This window comes from Gossypium arboreum, chromosome 10 (assembly GCF_025698485.1).
Source record: "Gossypium arboreum isolate Shixiya-1 chromosome 10, ASM2569848v2, whole genome shotgun sequence".
In the NCBI taxonomy this organism is placed as follows: Eukaryota; Viridiplantae; Streptophyta; class Magnoliopsida; order Malvales; family Malvaceae; genus Gossypium; species Gossypium arboreum.
This window is the reverse complement of record NC_069079.1, coordinates 3,436,258-3,452,995: the sequence shown is the minus strand read 5'-3', so window position 1 is coordinate 3,452,995 and position 16,738 is coordinate 3,436,258. Positions and strand designations below refer to the sequence as shown.

At 35.3% G+C, this 16,738-nt stretch overlaps 3 protein-coding genes, 6 non-coding genes and 1 pseudogene across 9 annotated transcripts; 7 read left to right on the top strand and 3 right to left on the bottom strand.

Moving 5' to 3' along the window:
* The first annotated feature begins 21 nt into the window (after positions 1-21).
* LOC108489226 (60S ribosomal protein L32-1-like) lies at positions 22-2,641 on the top strand (annotated as a pseudogene).
* Positions 215-307, top strand: LOC128282900 (small nucleolar RNA U31b). The gene has a single exon (XR_008273250.1). It is a non-coding gene; the product is annotated as a small nucleolar RNA U31b (small nucleolar RNA).
* On the top strand, positions 622-698 carry LOC128282877 (small nucleolar RNA Z195/SNORD33/SNORD32 family). Its single transcript, XR_008273229.1, has one exon. It is a non-coding gene; the product is annotated as a small nucleolar RNA Z195/SNORD33/SNORD32 family (small nucleolar RNA).
* Positions 785-871, top strand: LOC128282881 (small nucleolar RNA Z196/R39/R59 family). Its single transcript, XR_008273232.1, has one exon. It is a non-coding gene; the product is annotated as a small nucleolar RNA Z196/R39/R59 family (small nucleolar RNA).
* LOC128282901 (small nucleolar RNA U31b) lies at positions 969-1,061 on the top strand. Its single transcript, XR_008273251.1, has one exon. It is a non-coding gene; the product is annotated as a small nucleolar RNA U31b (small nucleolar RNA).
* LOC128282879 (small nucleolar RNA Z195/SNORD33/SNORD32 family) lies at positions 1,366-1,443 on the top strand. The gene has a single exon (XR_008273231.1). It is a non-coding gene; the product is annotated as a small nucleolar RNA Z195/SNORD33/SNORD32 family (small nucleolar RNA).
* LOC128282882 (small nucleolar RNA Z196/R39/R59 family) lies at positions 1,530-1,616 on the top strand. Its single transcript, XR_008273233.1, has one exon. It is a non-coding gene; the product is annotated as a small nucleolar RNA Z196/R39/R59 family (small nucleolar RNA).
* A 2,612-nt stretch (positions 2,642-5,253) lies between the features above and the next one.
* LOC128281813 (receptor kinase-like protein Xa21) lies at positions 5,254-7,215 on the bottom strand. Its single transcript, XM_053019937.1, has 2 exons — positions 5,772-7,215; positions 5,254-5,675 (listed from the first exon to the last, which is right to left on the bottom strand). The coding sequence occupies exons 1-2, from the start codon at positions 7,213-7,215 to the stop codon at positions 5,320-5,322; spliced, it is 1,800 nt and encodes a 599-aa protein (XP_052875897.1). The 3' UTR covers positions 5,254-5,319.
* A 39-nt stretch (positions 7,216-7,254) lies between these two features.
* Positions 7,255-9,213, bottom strand: LOC108488285 (LRR receptor-like serine/threonine-protein kinase GSO2). The gene is made up of 4 exons (XM_017792573.2): positions 8,652-9,213; positions 8,245-8,607; positions 7,865-8,155; positions 7,255-7,760 (listed from the first exon to the last, which is right to left on the bottom strand). The coding sequence occupies exons 1-4, from the start codon at positions 9,211-9,213 to the stop codon at positions 7,255-7,257; spliced, it is 1,722 nt and encodes a 573-aa protein (XP_017648062.2).
* Positions 9,214-11,406: 2,193 nt separating this feature from the next.
* LOC108488286 (leucine-rich repeat protein 1-like) lies at positions 11,407-11,838 on the bottom strand. Its single transcript, XM_017792574.1, has one exon. The coding sequence runs from the start codon at positions 11,836-11,838 to the stop codon at positions 11,407-11,409; it is 432 nt and encodes a 143-aa protein (XP_017648063.1).
* Positions 11,839-16,738: the final 4,900 nt, after the last annotated feature.

Here is a 16,738-nt window from a genome sequence, read left to right as displayed (position 1 = left end):
TTATTAATGGTATAGGAGGTAAGAAGAATAAATGGCTGTTCCCCTTTTAAGTAAGAAAATCGTGAAGAAGAGAGTCAAGAAGTTCAAGAGACCTCAGAGCGATCGCAAAATCTCCGTCAAGTTATATTAAAAGATATTCCATTATCTTTCAAGCTTTGATTTTTTTTCTTCAGTCTTTTTTATTTTGAGCTTTGTTTTTTTGAGAAAAAAAGGGGAAAATGATGATAGTTATTGTCGCCCCAGTCTTACTTTGCATATATTAATGTCTTCATATGCAAAATTGGTGATTGACATTTTTATCTGATTTCCACTTGTAATTATTGTCTGCAGCTTCACTTGTTTGCAAAATTTTGTTTAAAAATCTTATTTTTTTTTAAAATTTGATTGAATGTGGATATGAAGAAAGATATTTGACACCCAGTCTGAGTTGCAATATGCCGAGACATTAGCGATCGACTATCTGATCCATTTACCATTACTCCAATGAGGGGTGTAAACTGTAAAATATTCACTTTTATTGACTATATTTTATTCCTTAATTTGCAAAAAATAAAAAATAAAATCAATAAGCTCTAGTTTTTTTATTCCTTAATAAGATTTGATTTTTTCAAAAGATATGCAAGGAGGTGTGATGAAACTTATCCATCATTTCTGCATTTGAATGATGAATACAAACATGTACTACCATCTGATCTCTTTTGCATATTTTCTTTACTTTTTTGGGAATTGGGGGTCAAATTTTAATTGATTTAATTGTTTCTTGCCTCGTTTTTCCGTCAGTTGCTGCAATCTATGATGAAAATGAATAATCAAACCTGATTTATGTTATGATGATTATATAAATAATCACCATCTTTCGGCTGAGATTGCTGATCTTTAATCAAACATTTTATTGTAGCTCAGTCCTGAAATTAATGATATGGGTCAAATGTTTTTGTTTGAGCTATGTTTTTCAAAGGAAAAGAAGGGAACATGATGATAGTTATTGTCGCCCCAGTCTTACTTTGCATATATTAATGTCTTCATATGCAAAATTGGTGATTGACATTTTTATCTGATTTCCACTTGTAATTATTGTCTGCAGCTTCACTTGTTTGCAAAATTTTGTCTAAAAATCTTATTTTTTTAAAATTTGATAGAATGTGGATATGAAGATAGATATTTGACACCCAGTCTGAGTTGCAATATGCTGAGACATTAGCGATCGACTATCTTATTCATTTACCATTACCCCAATGGGTTGTAAACTGTAAAATATTCTTTTTTATGATTATTTTCAATTTTTTAATTTGCCTAACAGAAATTGCAATAAGTTAATAGTTCTATTTTTTATGCTTCAGAGGATCTGATTTTTTTAAGATATGCAAGTAGGTGTGATGATACTTATCCATCATTTCTGCATTTGAATGATGAATACGAACATGCACTACCATCTGATCTCTTTTGCATATTTTGTTTAATTTTCTGGGAATTTGGGGTCAAATTCTAATTGATTTAACTGTTGTTTTCCTCCTTTTTTTGTCAGTTGCTGCAATCTATGATGAAAATGAATCATCAAACCTGATGTGTCTTATGATGATTATATAAATATTCACCATCTTTCAGCTGAGATTGCTGATCTTTATTAAAAAATTATACTGTAGCTTAGTCTTGAAGTTACTGATATAGGTAAAAAGTTCAACATTAAACTTTCCTTGCTTAGTTTCAATTTGCTCCTGCCTCTTGGAAAAGTTCATGAGAAGGGTTCTCACCCATGGTATCTAATGTCTAGTTTTTATGTATTTGTAACTAGACATTTCGTTTTAAGGGTGGATAAAAATGTTAACAGGTCTTGCGACACAGTTAGCTTCTTTCTATCACAAGCTTTCTGTTACTAAATCCCTGGTCACTTGATTATGTTAATATTGAATATTTGAAACTAGTCTTACTGTGGATATTCTGTTGGTTGACAACAGACAAATTGGCGGAGACCAAAGGGTATTGATTCTCGTGTAAGAAGAAAGTTCAAAGGATGCACTTTGATGCCCAATATTGGTTATGGTTCTGACAAGAAGACTCGTCACTATCTTCCGAATGGCTTTAAGAAATTTGTTTTGCACAATGTTGGAGAGCTTGAACTGTTGATGATGCACAACAGGTGCTGTTGTTAACTCACTGATTAATCATTTTCAATGTATATAGTTTATGTTTGTGTTCTTAATGTTTTACTTCATTGCTTCTCAGGACATAGTCTGCTGAGATTGCCCATGACGTTTCCACAAAGAAGAGAAAAGAGATCGTGGAACGAGCAGCACAGCTTGATATTGTTGTCACTAACAAACTTGCTCGGTTGCGAAGCCAGGATGATGAATGAAAGCTTAAACATGTATGTGTTTTGTTTATCGGTTAGCTTTGCTTATTCACTTTTCCTAAATTTTGGATAATTTTTTGTTTTAATTGTCAAATCACATTCTTAACAGTGATTTTGTTTGATTTGGTTAATTGAACATTAGAAGTAAATTTTGTAAGTTCTAGTACTATTGCCTTCAGATCTGCTAATTTGTGCAATTAGCCACCCCTCTGGTTTGTGTCGGTTTGCATTGTACTTGTGTTACCTTCATTTTCTTTCACTGCATTAATATGAGAATTTGGTTGATAGAAATTATATTTGAACGATCATATTCAAATGTAATGGGTGAAAAATTCCTGTAACGTAACATGATACAATGATCTTTGTTTTACAGCTTTCTGATACCTAGTTTTGATTGTTTTACAGCTTTCTGATACCTAGTTTTGATCTTTTTTGCTGTAAAATGCATTTGCCGGGAGTATACATCACCTTCACTCGGTAGAAATGATCCTTGATATCCCATATTCTTCATGCAATTGCAAGAAAATTCGTTCACATAATTGTTGAAAAATCGAGGGAAAAAGATGCCGATGGTCTTGAGATAGAAAATTTTAAGTTCTAGTTTCAAAAGAGAATGGAGGTCATAAACCAATTGCGGCAATTCCTCCTAAGCGCTTGGCAAGCCTAAAGTCACCCAAATGTGCCACCATATCTTAAACAAGCAAGACATTTTCAGGCAGAACACAGTGGTGTTTGATGCTCATGGTGAAGATATTTCAGAGCCGATGCAACAGACGGTCATTATTTCCAGACTTCGTAAAATATTCAAAGCGGAAGTTGTGAAAATACAACTACTTTCTAAGGACATGAATTTGAATTCCAAAACTTTGAAATCCTTGTTAAATGATTTAATCAAGATTGCAATGGCTAATAGATTGAATTATTTCACACATTGAATCAAAACTCCGAATTGCTACATGCAGGTTGGTAACTTTTAACGCAACTCTTATGGTATCCGAAATCGCGCCTGTATAATTTTTAGCACTCATCAAGCAACTTTCACTGAATCCATTTGTTACAACCTGAACCTCATGGTAGGAAATTCTTTTCCGTTGCCAGAGGCAATTGAGTTTCTCGATTGACTTACGGTGTCTGACGAAGATGGTAATGGGTCACTAACAATATTGCAGATGTTGTAGATGGTAAGACGTATTTTAGCACAAGAACATTAGCTGGGTCACGAAGATGATAATCTGGTAAGATGTATTTTAGCTGGGAACTATCTTTGCATGGTGGCACTTGCAATCGAGGCACGCCTCAAAGAGCTTTGTGCCACTCAAATTTCTCGATGCATGCTAGCAATGACCCATCAAGAAGATTACAGTGTAGTGATACAGTATTATACATCATCTTTAATTCGCAAAGGTCGTTTGCGATCGATCCCTGCAGTTTATTTCCTTACAGAAATAATCCATCAGGCCGCCGTAAGCTTCCAGGTGCTGGAATTCTATCAAATCGCTGAAATTTCTGATTCCCATGGGAATAATTGGGAATTTCTGCATAAAAGTGACGTTGAGAGACTCCCTATTGAAGCTGTAAGGACGCCACCATATGTTTTAGATCCAATTGCAGAGCTTAGAGTCACAAAAATCTGCAGTTGGTCAAAAAAGAGAGAACTGTGTTCTGACCGGAATATTGAAGTGAAAAATTGTTATATTGGAGGCTGTGCCAGTCGAGAAGCCTTAGATTATTACCAAAGGAGCTTGGAAGAAAGCTGGAGAACGAGTTGTGGCCGTTCTAAGGCTTTGAGCATTGTAGCATGCTTTAATTTGTAACTGAAAGAACCCCACAAGAAGGGCATATATTCGATTAATACCGAAACCCTAACACACTTTTGTGAAAATGATTCGAAATTTTATTTTTCTGGGAACTGTAACCCTCTTTCTTGAAATGGAATCAATTTTTTGCTGGACGAAATAATCGAATCAAAATTTCAAAACAAAACCCTAAAGTGTATTTTGGTATTTTTTTTGTAAGGTTTCCACTGAACCAGCAAAGGGAAACAAAAGGTTCATAGAGCATCATCTGAACCACCTGCCACTGTTGCAAATAATTCAAAGAAAAGAAAAAATCCCTTTTGGGATTGGTTTGAGTTGCACATACATTCCAATTTGTTGTTTTGGTAAAGGCTTTATTGTAATAAGTTATGTTAGGAAAATGAAATTTATGCTCCTCTTATCTGTTACTGTAATGTTATGGAAATGAAACTTACGTTCATTTTATCACTTCTGTTGTTATAGAATAATATCTTTTTAAACATAAACTACAAACATAACAAGCAGTCCTTCACCAAGCTAACATTACGTGAGGACTAACAGAATTACATCAAGAACACTAGCGTTGATATGCATATTATCCAAGCCACGATCATTCAAGTATAATACATCCTGTTGAAGACAATGACTTATGTCCTGTGGCCGGTAACACTTGTTTTTGTTGATATATTCAATATGAAACTTTTCTTACTTGTCGTGCTTACTCGGGTGATGACAGACGACCTGGCGTACGTAGACTAAAGGGTACTGATTATCGTGTAAGAAGAAAGTTCAAAGGAAGCACTCTGGTTCCCAACACTGGTTACGGTTCAAACAGGAAGACTCGTCAATATCTTTCGAATGGCCTTAAGAAATTCACAGTGCTCAATGTTGGAGAGCTTAGGTCTGTTGAATGAGTGATTAATTATTGTCATAGTTGGTCCTTAGGTCTGTTAACTTGTGCGTTTAACCACCCTATAATTCGGTTAGTTTACATTGGAATCATGTTACCTGGATTTTCATAGACAGTCAGAGAATATGTTTGATAGAGTATATTTGAAGGATCATGTTCGAATGTGATGGATGAAAAAGTTGGGAGTAACATAACGTGCAACAATGATCTTTATTTAATAGTTTTTAGATACTTTGTTCAAGCAGGGGCTTCTCATAACTCATCTACCGTGTTCGGGCATCTTTTAGATACCTTGTTTTGATCTTTTTGAGTTCGGCCACGACATCCACCATGTTTTTCCTTCCGCTTGGTAACTCTGCTGAACAATCTAAGGCCAATTCTATCACAGACGAAATGCAATTGATTTTAGCAGTATAATGTACCTCCCCTTCCTGGAGTATAGTCGCATCGATTACTTTCGTTACTGAATGAAACAATGACTCCTTCAAGAAATGCTTCAAGCTCATTTCGCTTGTAAACATTTCATCCGTAGGCTTCTTTCGTGTCAAAATCTCCATAAGTAGTATGCCGAAACTGTAGACATCACCTCCAGTAGAAACGATCCCTGATGTCCCATATTCTGTATGAAATCACACCAAAACTCTTTCAAAATGATGTTGGAAAATGTATGAAAAGATACCAATGTTCATTTTTAGTTTCAAAAGAGAAGGATCACCTGGTGCCATGTAACCAATGGTTGCCATTGTCATGGTTTGTTTCATGGTTTCTCCTTCTCCTAAGAGCTTGGCAATCCCGAAGTCACTCACATGAGCCACCATGTCTTCATCAAGTAAGACATTTGCAGGCTTCAAATCACAGTGGATCACTGGTGTTTGAAGTCCATGGTGAAGATGTTCCAGAGCCGATGCAACATCGATCATTATGTCCAGTTTTTGTAGAATATTTAAAGTGGAAGTACGAGAATACAACCACTTTTCAAGGCTCCCATTCGGCATGAACTCGAGTACCAAAGCTTTGAAATCCTCGTTAGAACAACTGCTAATGATTTTAACGAGATTTCGATGGCGAATAGACCTCATTACTTCACACTCTGAGTCAAAACTCCGAAATGCTCCATCTATATGCAGGTTGAAAACTTTTACTGCAACTGTTATGGCATCTGAAAGTGTGGCTTTATAAACTGAACCAAAATTACCAGCACTTTCACTGAATCCATCAGTTGCAACTCGGAGCTGATGGTAAGAAATTCTTCTCCATGTTGCCAGAGGCAATGGAGTTTCCCGATTCTGTTTATTTCCTTTCCACTTATGGCGTCTCACAAGGATAATAACAAGTGTCGCTAACAATATTGCTGCTATAACTGGAAAGATGTATTTTAGCACAAGAACTGACACCTTTGGTCCATGGTGGGAGCTATCTTCGCATGGTGGCACCTGCAATTGAGGCACACCACAAAGAGCTTTGTTCCACTCAAATGATTCGGCTGATAAGTTCCGAAACGGTCCTCCTGTTGGGATTTGGCCCTCGAGCCTGTTGAAAGAAACGTTCAAGTATTTGAGATGGGACAGTGCCTCCATGGACTTCGGAATCACTCCGGAGATGTTGTTCCTGGAGAGATCCAAGAATTCCAAGCTCGTTAACTGACCCAACGATTCTGGAATATGGCCTTGTAATGCATTTTCCGCGAATGATAGATAAGTCAGACCATTGAGATCCCCATTGATGGTGCTTGGCAGGTTACCTGACAGCCGATTCCTAGAAATATCCATGCTGATCACAACCTTTAAATTCCCAACATCTAATGGGAGAGGGCCACTGAAAAAATTTGATGACAAATCAACTTGCAACATATTTGAAAGTCTCCACAAGGTTGAGGGAAAGTTGGAACTTAGTTTGTTGGAACCTAAGCTCAAATATCTTAAAGAAGTCAAATTATCGAAGCATGCTGGCAATGATCCATCAAGCAGGTTACTATGTAGTGATAGGTTATACAGCATCTTTAGCTCACAAAGGTCATTTGGGATCGATCCCTGGAGTTTATTTCCATATAGACTCAAACCTTCAAGCTGCTGTAATCTTCCAAGTGATGGAATAGGTCCAACCAAATCATTATTCGCAAGGTAAAATGCTATCAAACGGCTCAAGTTTCCGATTTCCATTGGAATGTTACCCTTTAGTTGGGAGCTTTCTACATAAAACTATTGAAGTGACGCTGAGAGATTACCTATTGAAGCTGGAAGGACACCACCATATGTAGTAGATTCAATGCTTAGATGCCGCAAAGTTCTGCAGTTCATCAAAGAAGAGAGAAAACTGTGTTCTGGACTAGAATATTCAAGTGAAAGATTGTTATATTGGAGACTGAGCGACTCGAGAAGCCTTAGATTATTACCAAAGGAGCTCGGAAGAAAGCCGGAGAATGAGTTGTGGCCGATTTCTAAGGCGTTGAGTGTTGAAGCATTGGTGATGCAGCTTGGGAGTTTGCCACTGAGTCTATTCTGAGCCAGAGATATCACTGTAAGTTTTGGAAGCTTATACTCGGAGCTTGAAGGGAGATGTCCTGAAAGCTTATTTAACTGTAATGCAATTAACTCTATGGTTGACATATTGAATATCTTTGATGGAATTGAACCGGTCAAGTTGTTTCCCCCCATAGATAAGGTACTAAGATGTTGTAAATTGCCAATCTCCTCTGGTATTTCCCCTGTTATCACCATGAAAACACATACAAATCTTGTTAGCATGTTTTAATTTGTGATTGAATAAGCCCCAAAACTTAAATGGTATATATGGGGAGGATATAGTTACCAGAGAGATGGCTTTTGCCGAGACCTATCAATTGGAGGAAAGTGCAGTTACCAATACTTTTTGGAACATTTCCTGTGAGTTCATTTCTATAAAAATCAATCCTCTCAAGTGATGTAAGATGAAGGCATATGTCCCACGGGAGGCTACCAGATAGACTATTGTTTGGAAGGTTAATAGTCTTCAAAGTTGAAATGTTGAAGAGAACCTGTGGAACGAGACCAGTGAGCCCCATTTCTCCGATGTCCAGCACCTCCAAATTCAGAATATTGCCTACCTCCCATGGGATTCCACCTGGAAGGGATTAGATGAAGTCAACTGTGAAAGAACAATATAACAATTGTAATGTAAAAAAAAAACGACAATATGATAAAATAAGTTACCTTTCAATTCATTATCTCCTAAGTATAGCTCCTTGAGACCGGTTAAGTTTCCGATGCTACGTGGGATCTGTCCTGAGAATCTGTTTATGGAGAAATCTAGATTCTGAAGCTTGCGGCATCCACCTAAGCCCGAAGGAATTTCACCATTTAACTGGTTCCGGGCCAAGTAAAGAGCTTCAAGTCTTGACTGATTACTACATATGTCAATTGGTAGAGTACCAGAAAGGTTATTTCTTCCAAGGAGAATATATCTCAACGAAGATATGTCGAAGATGCTTGCAGGAATATGACCTGTGAGGCTTGCATTTCCACCATCAAATATCTGCAGATTACGAAGATTACCTATTTCCCTTGGTATTTCACCTGCAAAAAAGGCATTCATTCGATAAAATTGAAACACCGAAAACATGCTTCATCCTGTTTTGATTTATAAATGATGATAGCTTCAATATCTCCAATATCTGTTTGTGCAACATATATTTCCCTGAGCTTAGTCAAGTTCCCAATATTTCTTGATATACTTCCTGAGAAGTTGTTAAACATGAAATCTGCAACTTCCAAGGAGGACACACTGTAGATGGCTGCTGGAATGGGATTCGAGAGCTTGTTGTATCGCAGACGGAGAATCTTCAACTTTGGAAGGTTACCAATCTCATGGGGTAAGCTTCCTTGAAGAAAATTATGGCTGAAATCCATTGTTTCCAGGTTTATCATGTTGAAAAGATACGGAGAGATATTACCTGTAAAGTTGTTGCCATTGAGACTTAGATGCTGAAGCTTGGTTAAGTTGCCAAACCATGGAGGGATTCCACCACTAAGCTCATTGTGGCTCAAGTCCATGAGCTCCAAACGTTGCAAGTTGGCCAACTCAGATGGCAAATGGCCGTGGAAACTGTTCCCGCTCATGTTGAGAGCCAACAACAACGAAAGCTTACCCAAGGATGGAAGGATAGTGCCGTACAGGTTCATGTTGGGAAGATTCAAGGCCGTGACTCGGCCATTAATGCCGCAAGAAATGCCGGTCCAGTTGCAAACGGAGGTTGCGGAGGACCAGTCGTATGGCCAAACATTTAGAGGATTAGAAGTAGGCTTTGAATTGGAGAAGAACAGATTGATCTTCGTTAAAGCATGTTACTGTCATACATAATAAGGCTGTCAACAAGATCAAAACAGAAAATGAGAGTGTATTGGCCATTATCGCAGGGTGAATCATGTGAAAATGAATGCGAAAACGAGATGTTTGGTTTAGATCATTGTCATACAAAAAAATGGAAGAATATATAAGAACTCGTAAGGTCAAATTTACAGTAGCAGTCGGCTCCTTCACATTGAAAGAGAAGTTTGAAACTTTGAAACTCCATTCATTTTTTAATTCATTGCTTTAACAGGTTGAAACTTTGAAACTACATTCATTTTTTAATTCATTGCTTTAACAGCTCAGTTGGGCTTACAGTTGAACATGAGACATTTTTAATTTAATTATATTCATAAAAAATGTTTTATTCATGGTTTTATAATCGTTGAGTTTATTTAGTTGAATGGACATGACACATTTTTGAATTTTTTAATAAACTAAATACAAGCAAAACTCAAAAATGAATTAATCGATCTAATAGCCCGAGCTTTGAAGCAGTCTTAGTATCACAACTGTGGCCTATACCCTACAACGTTATTGTAGAGTTTTAGAGGTGAATTGGCTTCCATAATTAAGCTTTGAGTTCCTGTTTTATGAATAAAAAATAAATAAATAAATAAAAACAAACTTTACGGCGTTAAAATTTTTGATTTAGTTTTTATTTATTTTAAAAATAAGTTAATGATTGGCCCATTACGAAGGATAGTGTCGCTAATGGTAACGGCGACACCACGGTTCACTATTCAAAACGTGTCATTTTCATACATGAATTCTCAAGTAGGTCATTTTCGTAAATAATTAATTTATTTGGATTATTTTTGGAAAAAAAGTTGAGTATTTGACTTTGTAAAAAAATTCTATTGATTTTGTATCACTAAACTATTAGTAAGTTTACGTTTTGGTCACTCAACTTTAAAAAGTTACAAAATAATTACTAAACTATTCAAAAGTTCTCATTCTAAGTCATAAAACTATTCAAAATTTTTTATTTAAGACACTAGATTGTTGATGTTCTTTTTTTAAAGTTCAGTTAGTAAACTACAAGTAAATATTTGATAACCTGGATGGTAGATCAACACCCATCGATGAGTAGAAAAACATACTTTAAATCTAAATCAATCTGATAGTTAGTGTTGTAGGTCCAAGTGTAAGAGTTCTAAGCAATCCAATAAAACTTAATTTATAAAATAATAACTTTTTAATTATTTTTTAACTTAATTTATATTTAATTAATTTATTATACTAACTCAATCAAAAATTTAAATAATAGGATTATTAAATGTTGAGGTTTGGTTGACGGCTGAGTTAGTCAATTCACCCTATATCCAAGGATGTGAGTGGACAGATTATGGTGAAGAAGCTTGATGCTTCTCTAGTGAGATGGGTTTTCCCGCAAAAAAAGATAAGAGAAAGATGGAGAGGAACAACTAGAGAGAGCCTTTAGTAGTGTATATAAAGAGGTCTTCGTGAAACTAGTGTAATGATGTAAGGTGGCTATAAAATAGTGTTGATGTATTACGATTGAGGTTTAGATTACATATAATAAATATTAAATTTGATTAAGTCAAGTGCACCTATCAATTAATAGTATAATTATGGTGAACACAAATATTGTTCTTTTGAAAACTACAATTACTAAAAATTATCACATTTCTATTATCTAACCTAACAATTCAAATCATTCATTAAAATGAAAATATACTATCTAAATTAACAACTAAAGAATAAAACACGAAAATAATCAAATATCAATCAAGTGACTAAATAAATAATAATTAAGTAAAAATCTACCTAGACTTTATCTATAATTTTCAATCTAATTTATGAAATTTATTTCATTAATTTTCTTGGTCCTTATAAACAACTCATTTATGGTAATATCTCTCTCCAACCTTCAACTTTGGAAGCTTACCAATCTCATGGGTAAGCTTCCTTGAAGAAAATTATGGCTGAAATCCATTGTTTCCAAGTTTATTATGTTGAAAAGATACGAGGAGATACTACCTGTAAAGTTGTTTCCGTAGAGACTACTGAAGCTTGGTTAAGTTGCCAAACCATGGAGGGATTCCACCACTAAGCTCATTGTGGCTCAAATCCATGAGCTCCAAAAGTTGCAAGTTGGCCAATTCAGATGGCAAATGGCCATGGAAACTGTTCCCACTCACGTTGAGAACCGACAACAACGAGAGCTTACCCAAGGATGGAAGGATAGTGCCGTACAGGTCCATGTTGGGAAGATTCAAGGCCGTGACTCGGCCATTAATGCCGCAAGAAATGCCAGTCCAGTGGCAAACGGAGGTTGCGGAGGACCAGTTGTATGGCCAAACATTTAGAGGATTAGAAGCAATATGGGCTTTGAATTGGAGAAGAACAGTTTGATCTTCGTTAAAGCATGTTACAGTCATACATAATAAGGCTGTCAAGAAGATCGGAACAGAAAATGACAGTCTGTTGGCCATTATCGCCGGGTGAATCATGTTTGATTTATCCCATTGTTATACAAAAAATGGAAGAAAATATTAGAACTCGTAAGGTCAAATTTACAGTAGCTGTCGGCTCCATTACTTTGAAAGTTGGATCCATTTCTTCAAACTTATTCATTTATAGCCTCTCTAATAGGCCAAGCTATCACATTAAAATAGAATAGAAGCAGTCTAGTCCTTAGTCATCACGACTGTGTGGGTTCCCCTTAGAGCGTTATTGTAGAATTTTGGAGGCGAATTGAATTCGATTTGGAGTCTTTTTTTTTAATTAAATTTGAGTTAGAGTTTTATGAATTAAAATAAATTAAAAATGTAATTTAATTTTGATTTTAGTGGAAATATTAGACATTAAAATCTTTGTTAAAAAAAATTCTATTGATTTTGTTTAGGGTAAACTACATCTAAAGTTATTAAACTATTACTAAATTTATGTTTTGATATTTTAACTTTAAAAACTACAAAATAATTAATTACTAAATTATTTGAAAGTTTTCATTCTAAGTCATGAAATTATTCAAAATTTTTATTTAAGTCATTTGGACTATTAATTTTTTTAAAAAATTAGCTAGTGAGTTTCAAGTAATGATTCGATTATCTCGTATGGTGTATCAAGACTCGTTAGTAAGAAGAAGAATATATGTTAGATTCAAGTTGATCGATAGTTAATATTGAAGATCTAAATGTAAAAGTTCTTAACAATTTAATAAAACTTATTTTTATAAAATAATAATTTTAATCATTTTCAATTGAATTAATATCCAATTAACTCATTATACTAACTTAATCAAAATTTTAAATAATAGTATTGTTAATGTTGGGGTTTGGTCAATGGCTGAGTTGGTCTATCCACCCTAAATAGGAGAGGATGAAGAGTCGAGGATATAGCTGGTCAAATTATGGTGAGGAAGCTTGGTGCTTCTCTAGTGAGATATGCGAAAAAAAGGGAAGAAAAAGATAAAAGAGAAAAATCTAGAGAGAATTTTTAAAAGTGTATATAAAGATGTCTTAGTGAGACCAATGTAATGATACCTATGATGGTGTAAGGTGATTATAAAATAGTGTTGATGTGATAAGATACAGGTTAATTTACATATAATGGGCATATATTTATATATATATTTATGCATGTAATGGATGGTGTCTTAACATAAATTAAGATTGAAGTGTAGCAAGTGTGAAGTAATTATTACGTGAGTTGTCACATTAATATTGTTAAAATTTTAATCGTTTAATTAGTGATAAAAAACAACTATTAAATTTAAAATGAAAGGATGAAGAAAAGGAGAAATTTTCATTAAACTTCACTGAGTTAAATAAGATTAAAAAGAAAAGGCATTTCCAACATTCACATTAATTTTGTTTAGGGTAAAAAACAATTTTCATTAAACTTCAGAGTTAAATAAGATGAAAATAAAATTAAAAATAAAGCATTTCCAACATTCACATTAATTTTGTTTAGGGTAAAAAACAACTCTATTGATTTTGTTTAGGGTAAACTGTATTTAAGGTTACTAGACTATTAGTAAATTTATGTTTTGATTACTAATTTCAAAAAGTTATAAAATGATTACTAAATTATTAAAAAAATTTAAACCACTGAGTTTTAAGTTTTTTTTTGGAATTCGACTAGCGAGATCCAAGTTACAATTTGACGACTAGTACGGTGGATTAATACTCATCGACAATTAAAAAAACATACCTTAGATCTAAGCCCATTTGTTTATCAGTGTCGAAAATCGAAAAAAAAATTATTTAGATTTTGGTTATCAAATTTGTGACGTTTAAAGTTGTTTCATGAAAAAACTAGACTGTAAAAGAAAAAAAAAAGAGAGCTTTCAATTGACGAAGGCAGTGCAAATAGTAATTTTAAAAGTCCAATAACTTAAATAAAAAATTTTAAATAAGTTAATGATATTTTATAATTTTTTTTGAAGTTGATTAGCTTATTTTAGTAACCAAAGTTATTAGCTTATTTTACGTAGCACTTTGCCTGCTTCAAAACTTAATTCTCTAGTTTTACGCTGCTAAATGCATGATAAACAAATAAGGATGAACCCTAAAAGAAATTCTGGATTGAAAATAAATTTGGAATGAAATGAATTAAAAATTAGCTCCTATTTACAAACGAATAAATTCAATATTTAGAACCCTAATTCACTCCTAAACATACTATGAAAGAAGCTCTAAATATTTTGGCGCTTGTTCCTCTTCTCTGATTTAACCACCACCCTTCCTCCCATGAAAAACACAGCGGCCGTAGCAACGGCGGCTGCTCCCACTGCTGAAATTACTGAACCCCAATTGATCTTACTTGTATTACTTTCATCATCATCATCATCATCATCATCATCATCTTCTTGTTGTACTTGTTCTTGTTCCTCACGTTTCACTTCCTTATCTTCTTCCTTTTTAACCCTACCCATCAATTCCTTGCTCTTCTTGCCTTTTAACTCAACAATGGCGTTCTTCAGTTCCCATAACTCGGTCTCCAACTCAGTCATCTTCACCTCTATCTCATTCACCATCTTCTCCGACCCTTTCATGGCTTTAACCTCTTCCATCATCACCTGCAAATCCGTTAACCCATAACTGCCTCTCTCTAACATTGCTTCCAATAGCTCAATTTCTTTACTCAATTTCTTCTCCTCTTTATCACCATCATCGTTCATATTTACAGCCTCACCAACTACATTCCCTTTCTCCTGGGCAATTTCTTTCTTATTTGGAATTAGTTTTCTTGGATTCATTTTCTGTCTAGCGGGATCAGTCTTTAACACCTTACCTTTTCCACATTTCTCGTGTTCTTCAGTTCCAATCCCTAAATCTTTCCATTTATAATTCAATTTCACCGCTTTCAAAACTTCAACCCCTTTTCTTTCGCCAGATTTATCCAACTTATCTCCTTTTAACCCTTTCGCAAGCATTAACATCACGACCTTCCGTTCCAGTTCTTCGATTTCGAGATTCAATTGATTTTCACCTTTGTTAAGTTCTTCAATCCCACGGTTCAAAGACATTAACATCTTGTCGTTCTCTACATTGTCAAGGATCAATCGAGGTACCTCGTGCCCTAATCTCCGCCGCAGACGATTCCTATCCGAAAGTCTAGCCTCCACCTCCCTACCAACTCGATCCTCACCGTCGTTCTCCACCGTCCGATGGGCACCCGACGACGAAGAAGAAGAAGATGGCGGCGATGGGACGTTGATCACCACGGAGCTTCCCATTAAAGTAGAAGAGATACCCATTGCTTTAAATTCAAATTCCTTTTGTTTCAAAGATGGATTTTTTGTTTCTTGATCGATTGAACTGCTTTGTTATACTGAAAATGAACAAAAACCGAATGAAATTGGCTTTAATTTAACGAAGCAAACGAAAGATTTATCCCAGTTGGACGGTTGCGAAAAAGGTGAGAGATTTTGGTTAGGGTATGCGTTGGAAAAGAGAGGGAAAATATTTTCGCGCCTTAATTACGGGGTCAATTTGAATACGTGTCTAAACCTGATTGTATTAGAGTTGTTCATCTTATTATCTTTCGTTGTTTTTCCAATGTATTAACTACAAATATAGTAGTGATTAAGTTAAAAAAGATAAATATCTTAAGCTTAAGTTAGCTTAGACAATTAATGAAAAAAAGAGGCTGATAATTTTAGTCATACAAATATGACATGGAATTTGTTAGAATATCCGAATTCCATTGATTTTCCCTATACGATCACGCATACTCTACAAGCAAATATTCAATGAAGAGGGATGAAGCAGCTGATAAAGAAGAAGATAAAAACAAGAACAATGGCTAGTAACAAGAAAAAGAAGACATCTGCTGACGATCAAAAAGTGCCATTTTACAAGCTCTTTCCATTTGCAGATAGATTGTATATGTTCTTGGTAACAGTAGGAACCATCGCCGCTATTGCTAATGGCTTAACTCAGCCCTTCATGACGCTCATTTTCGGTCAAATGATCAATTCTTTCTCCGGTGCAGATCAATCCGGTGTCGTTAAAGCAGTCTCAAAGGTTGAAAACACAACCTTCTTTCTTTTGGAGTTATTTTCGTCAAAATGGCTCTTGCTATAGCTATTCGTCTCTTTTGCCCACCTGAAAGTTGAGTTCCATGCTCCCCCACCATGGTGTCAAGCTCCTGTTAGCCAAACAGCAATCCTTAGCATAGTCGCTCGAAAATTTTCGATCGGAAAACAAAATCATGTTATGTTACCTTGGGCAACTTGTCCATGAGTTTAGCAGCATTAGCCATCTCAATTGCTGCTCTAATCTCTTCATTAGTGGCATGTCCTTTCCATATGCAATGTTTTCCCTGATAGTTGTTGAAAAAAATATAGGTTCTTTGCTGACAAGCCCGATTTTCCCCCGTATCCATTGAAGCTGAAACTCTCTCAAATCGACGCCATCGATGAAAACATTGGTTTTTAACCTTCAGGCGTGCAAAAGCAACGAATGGCTATAGCAAGAGTCATTTTGACGAAAATAACTGCAAAAGAAAGAAACAAAGAAAGAAAGAAAGTAGTGTTTTTAACCTTTGAGACTGCTTTAACGACACCGGATTGAACTGCGCCGGAGAAAGAATTGATCATTTGACCGAAAATGAGCGTCATGAAGGGCTGAGTTAAGCCATTAGCAATAGCGGCAATGGTTCCTACTGTTACCAAGAACATATACAATCTATCTGCAAATTAAAAAAGCTTGTAAAATGGCACTTTTTGATCGTCAGCAGATGTCTTCTTCTTCTTCTTCTTCTTGTTACTGCCAATGTTCTTGTTTTTATCTTCTTCTTTATCAGCTGCTTCATCCCTCTCCATTGATGATCCATCACCAGTATCTAACCTCCATTTTTTGCTTCTTCAATGATCCCCTCGTA

Coding starts and splice junctions, on each gene's coding strand:
- LOC128281813 (XM_053019937.1), bottom strand. CDS start 7,215: ATGGAAATCGGAAACTTGAGCCGTTTGATAGCATTTTACCTTGCGAAT. Junction 5,676..5,771: donor CATTGGTTACATGGCACCAG/GTGATCCTTCTC, acceptor GATTTCATACAG/AATATGGGACATCAGGGATC.
- LOC108488285 (XM_017792573.2), bottom strand. CDS start 9,213: ATGAACCTGTACGGCACTATCCTTCCATCCTTGGGTAAGCTTTCGTTG. Junction 8,608..8,651: donor ATCAAAACAGGATGAAGCAT/GTTTTCGGTGTT, acceptor CCTTTTTTGCAG/GTGAAATACCAAGGGAAATA. Junction 7,761..7,864: donor CGGCAAAAGCCATCTCTCTG/GTAACTATATCC, acceptor TGGTGATAACAG/GGGAAATACCAGAGGAGATT.
- LOC108488286 (XM_017792574.1), bottom strand. CDS start 11,838: ATGGCCAACAGACTGTCATTTTCTGTTCCGATCTTCTTGACAGCCTTA.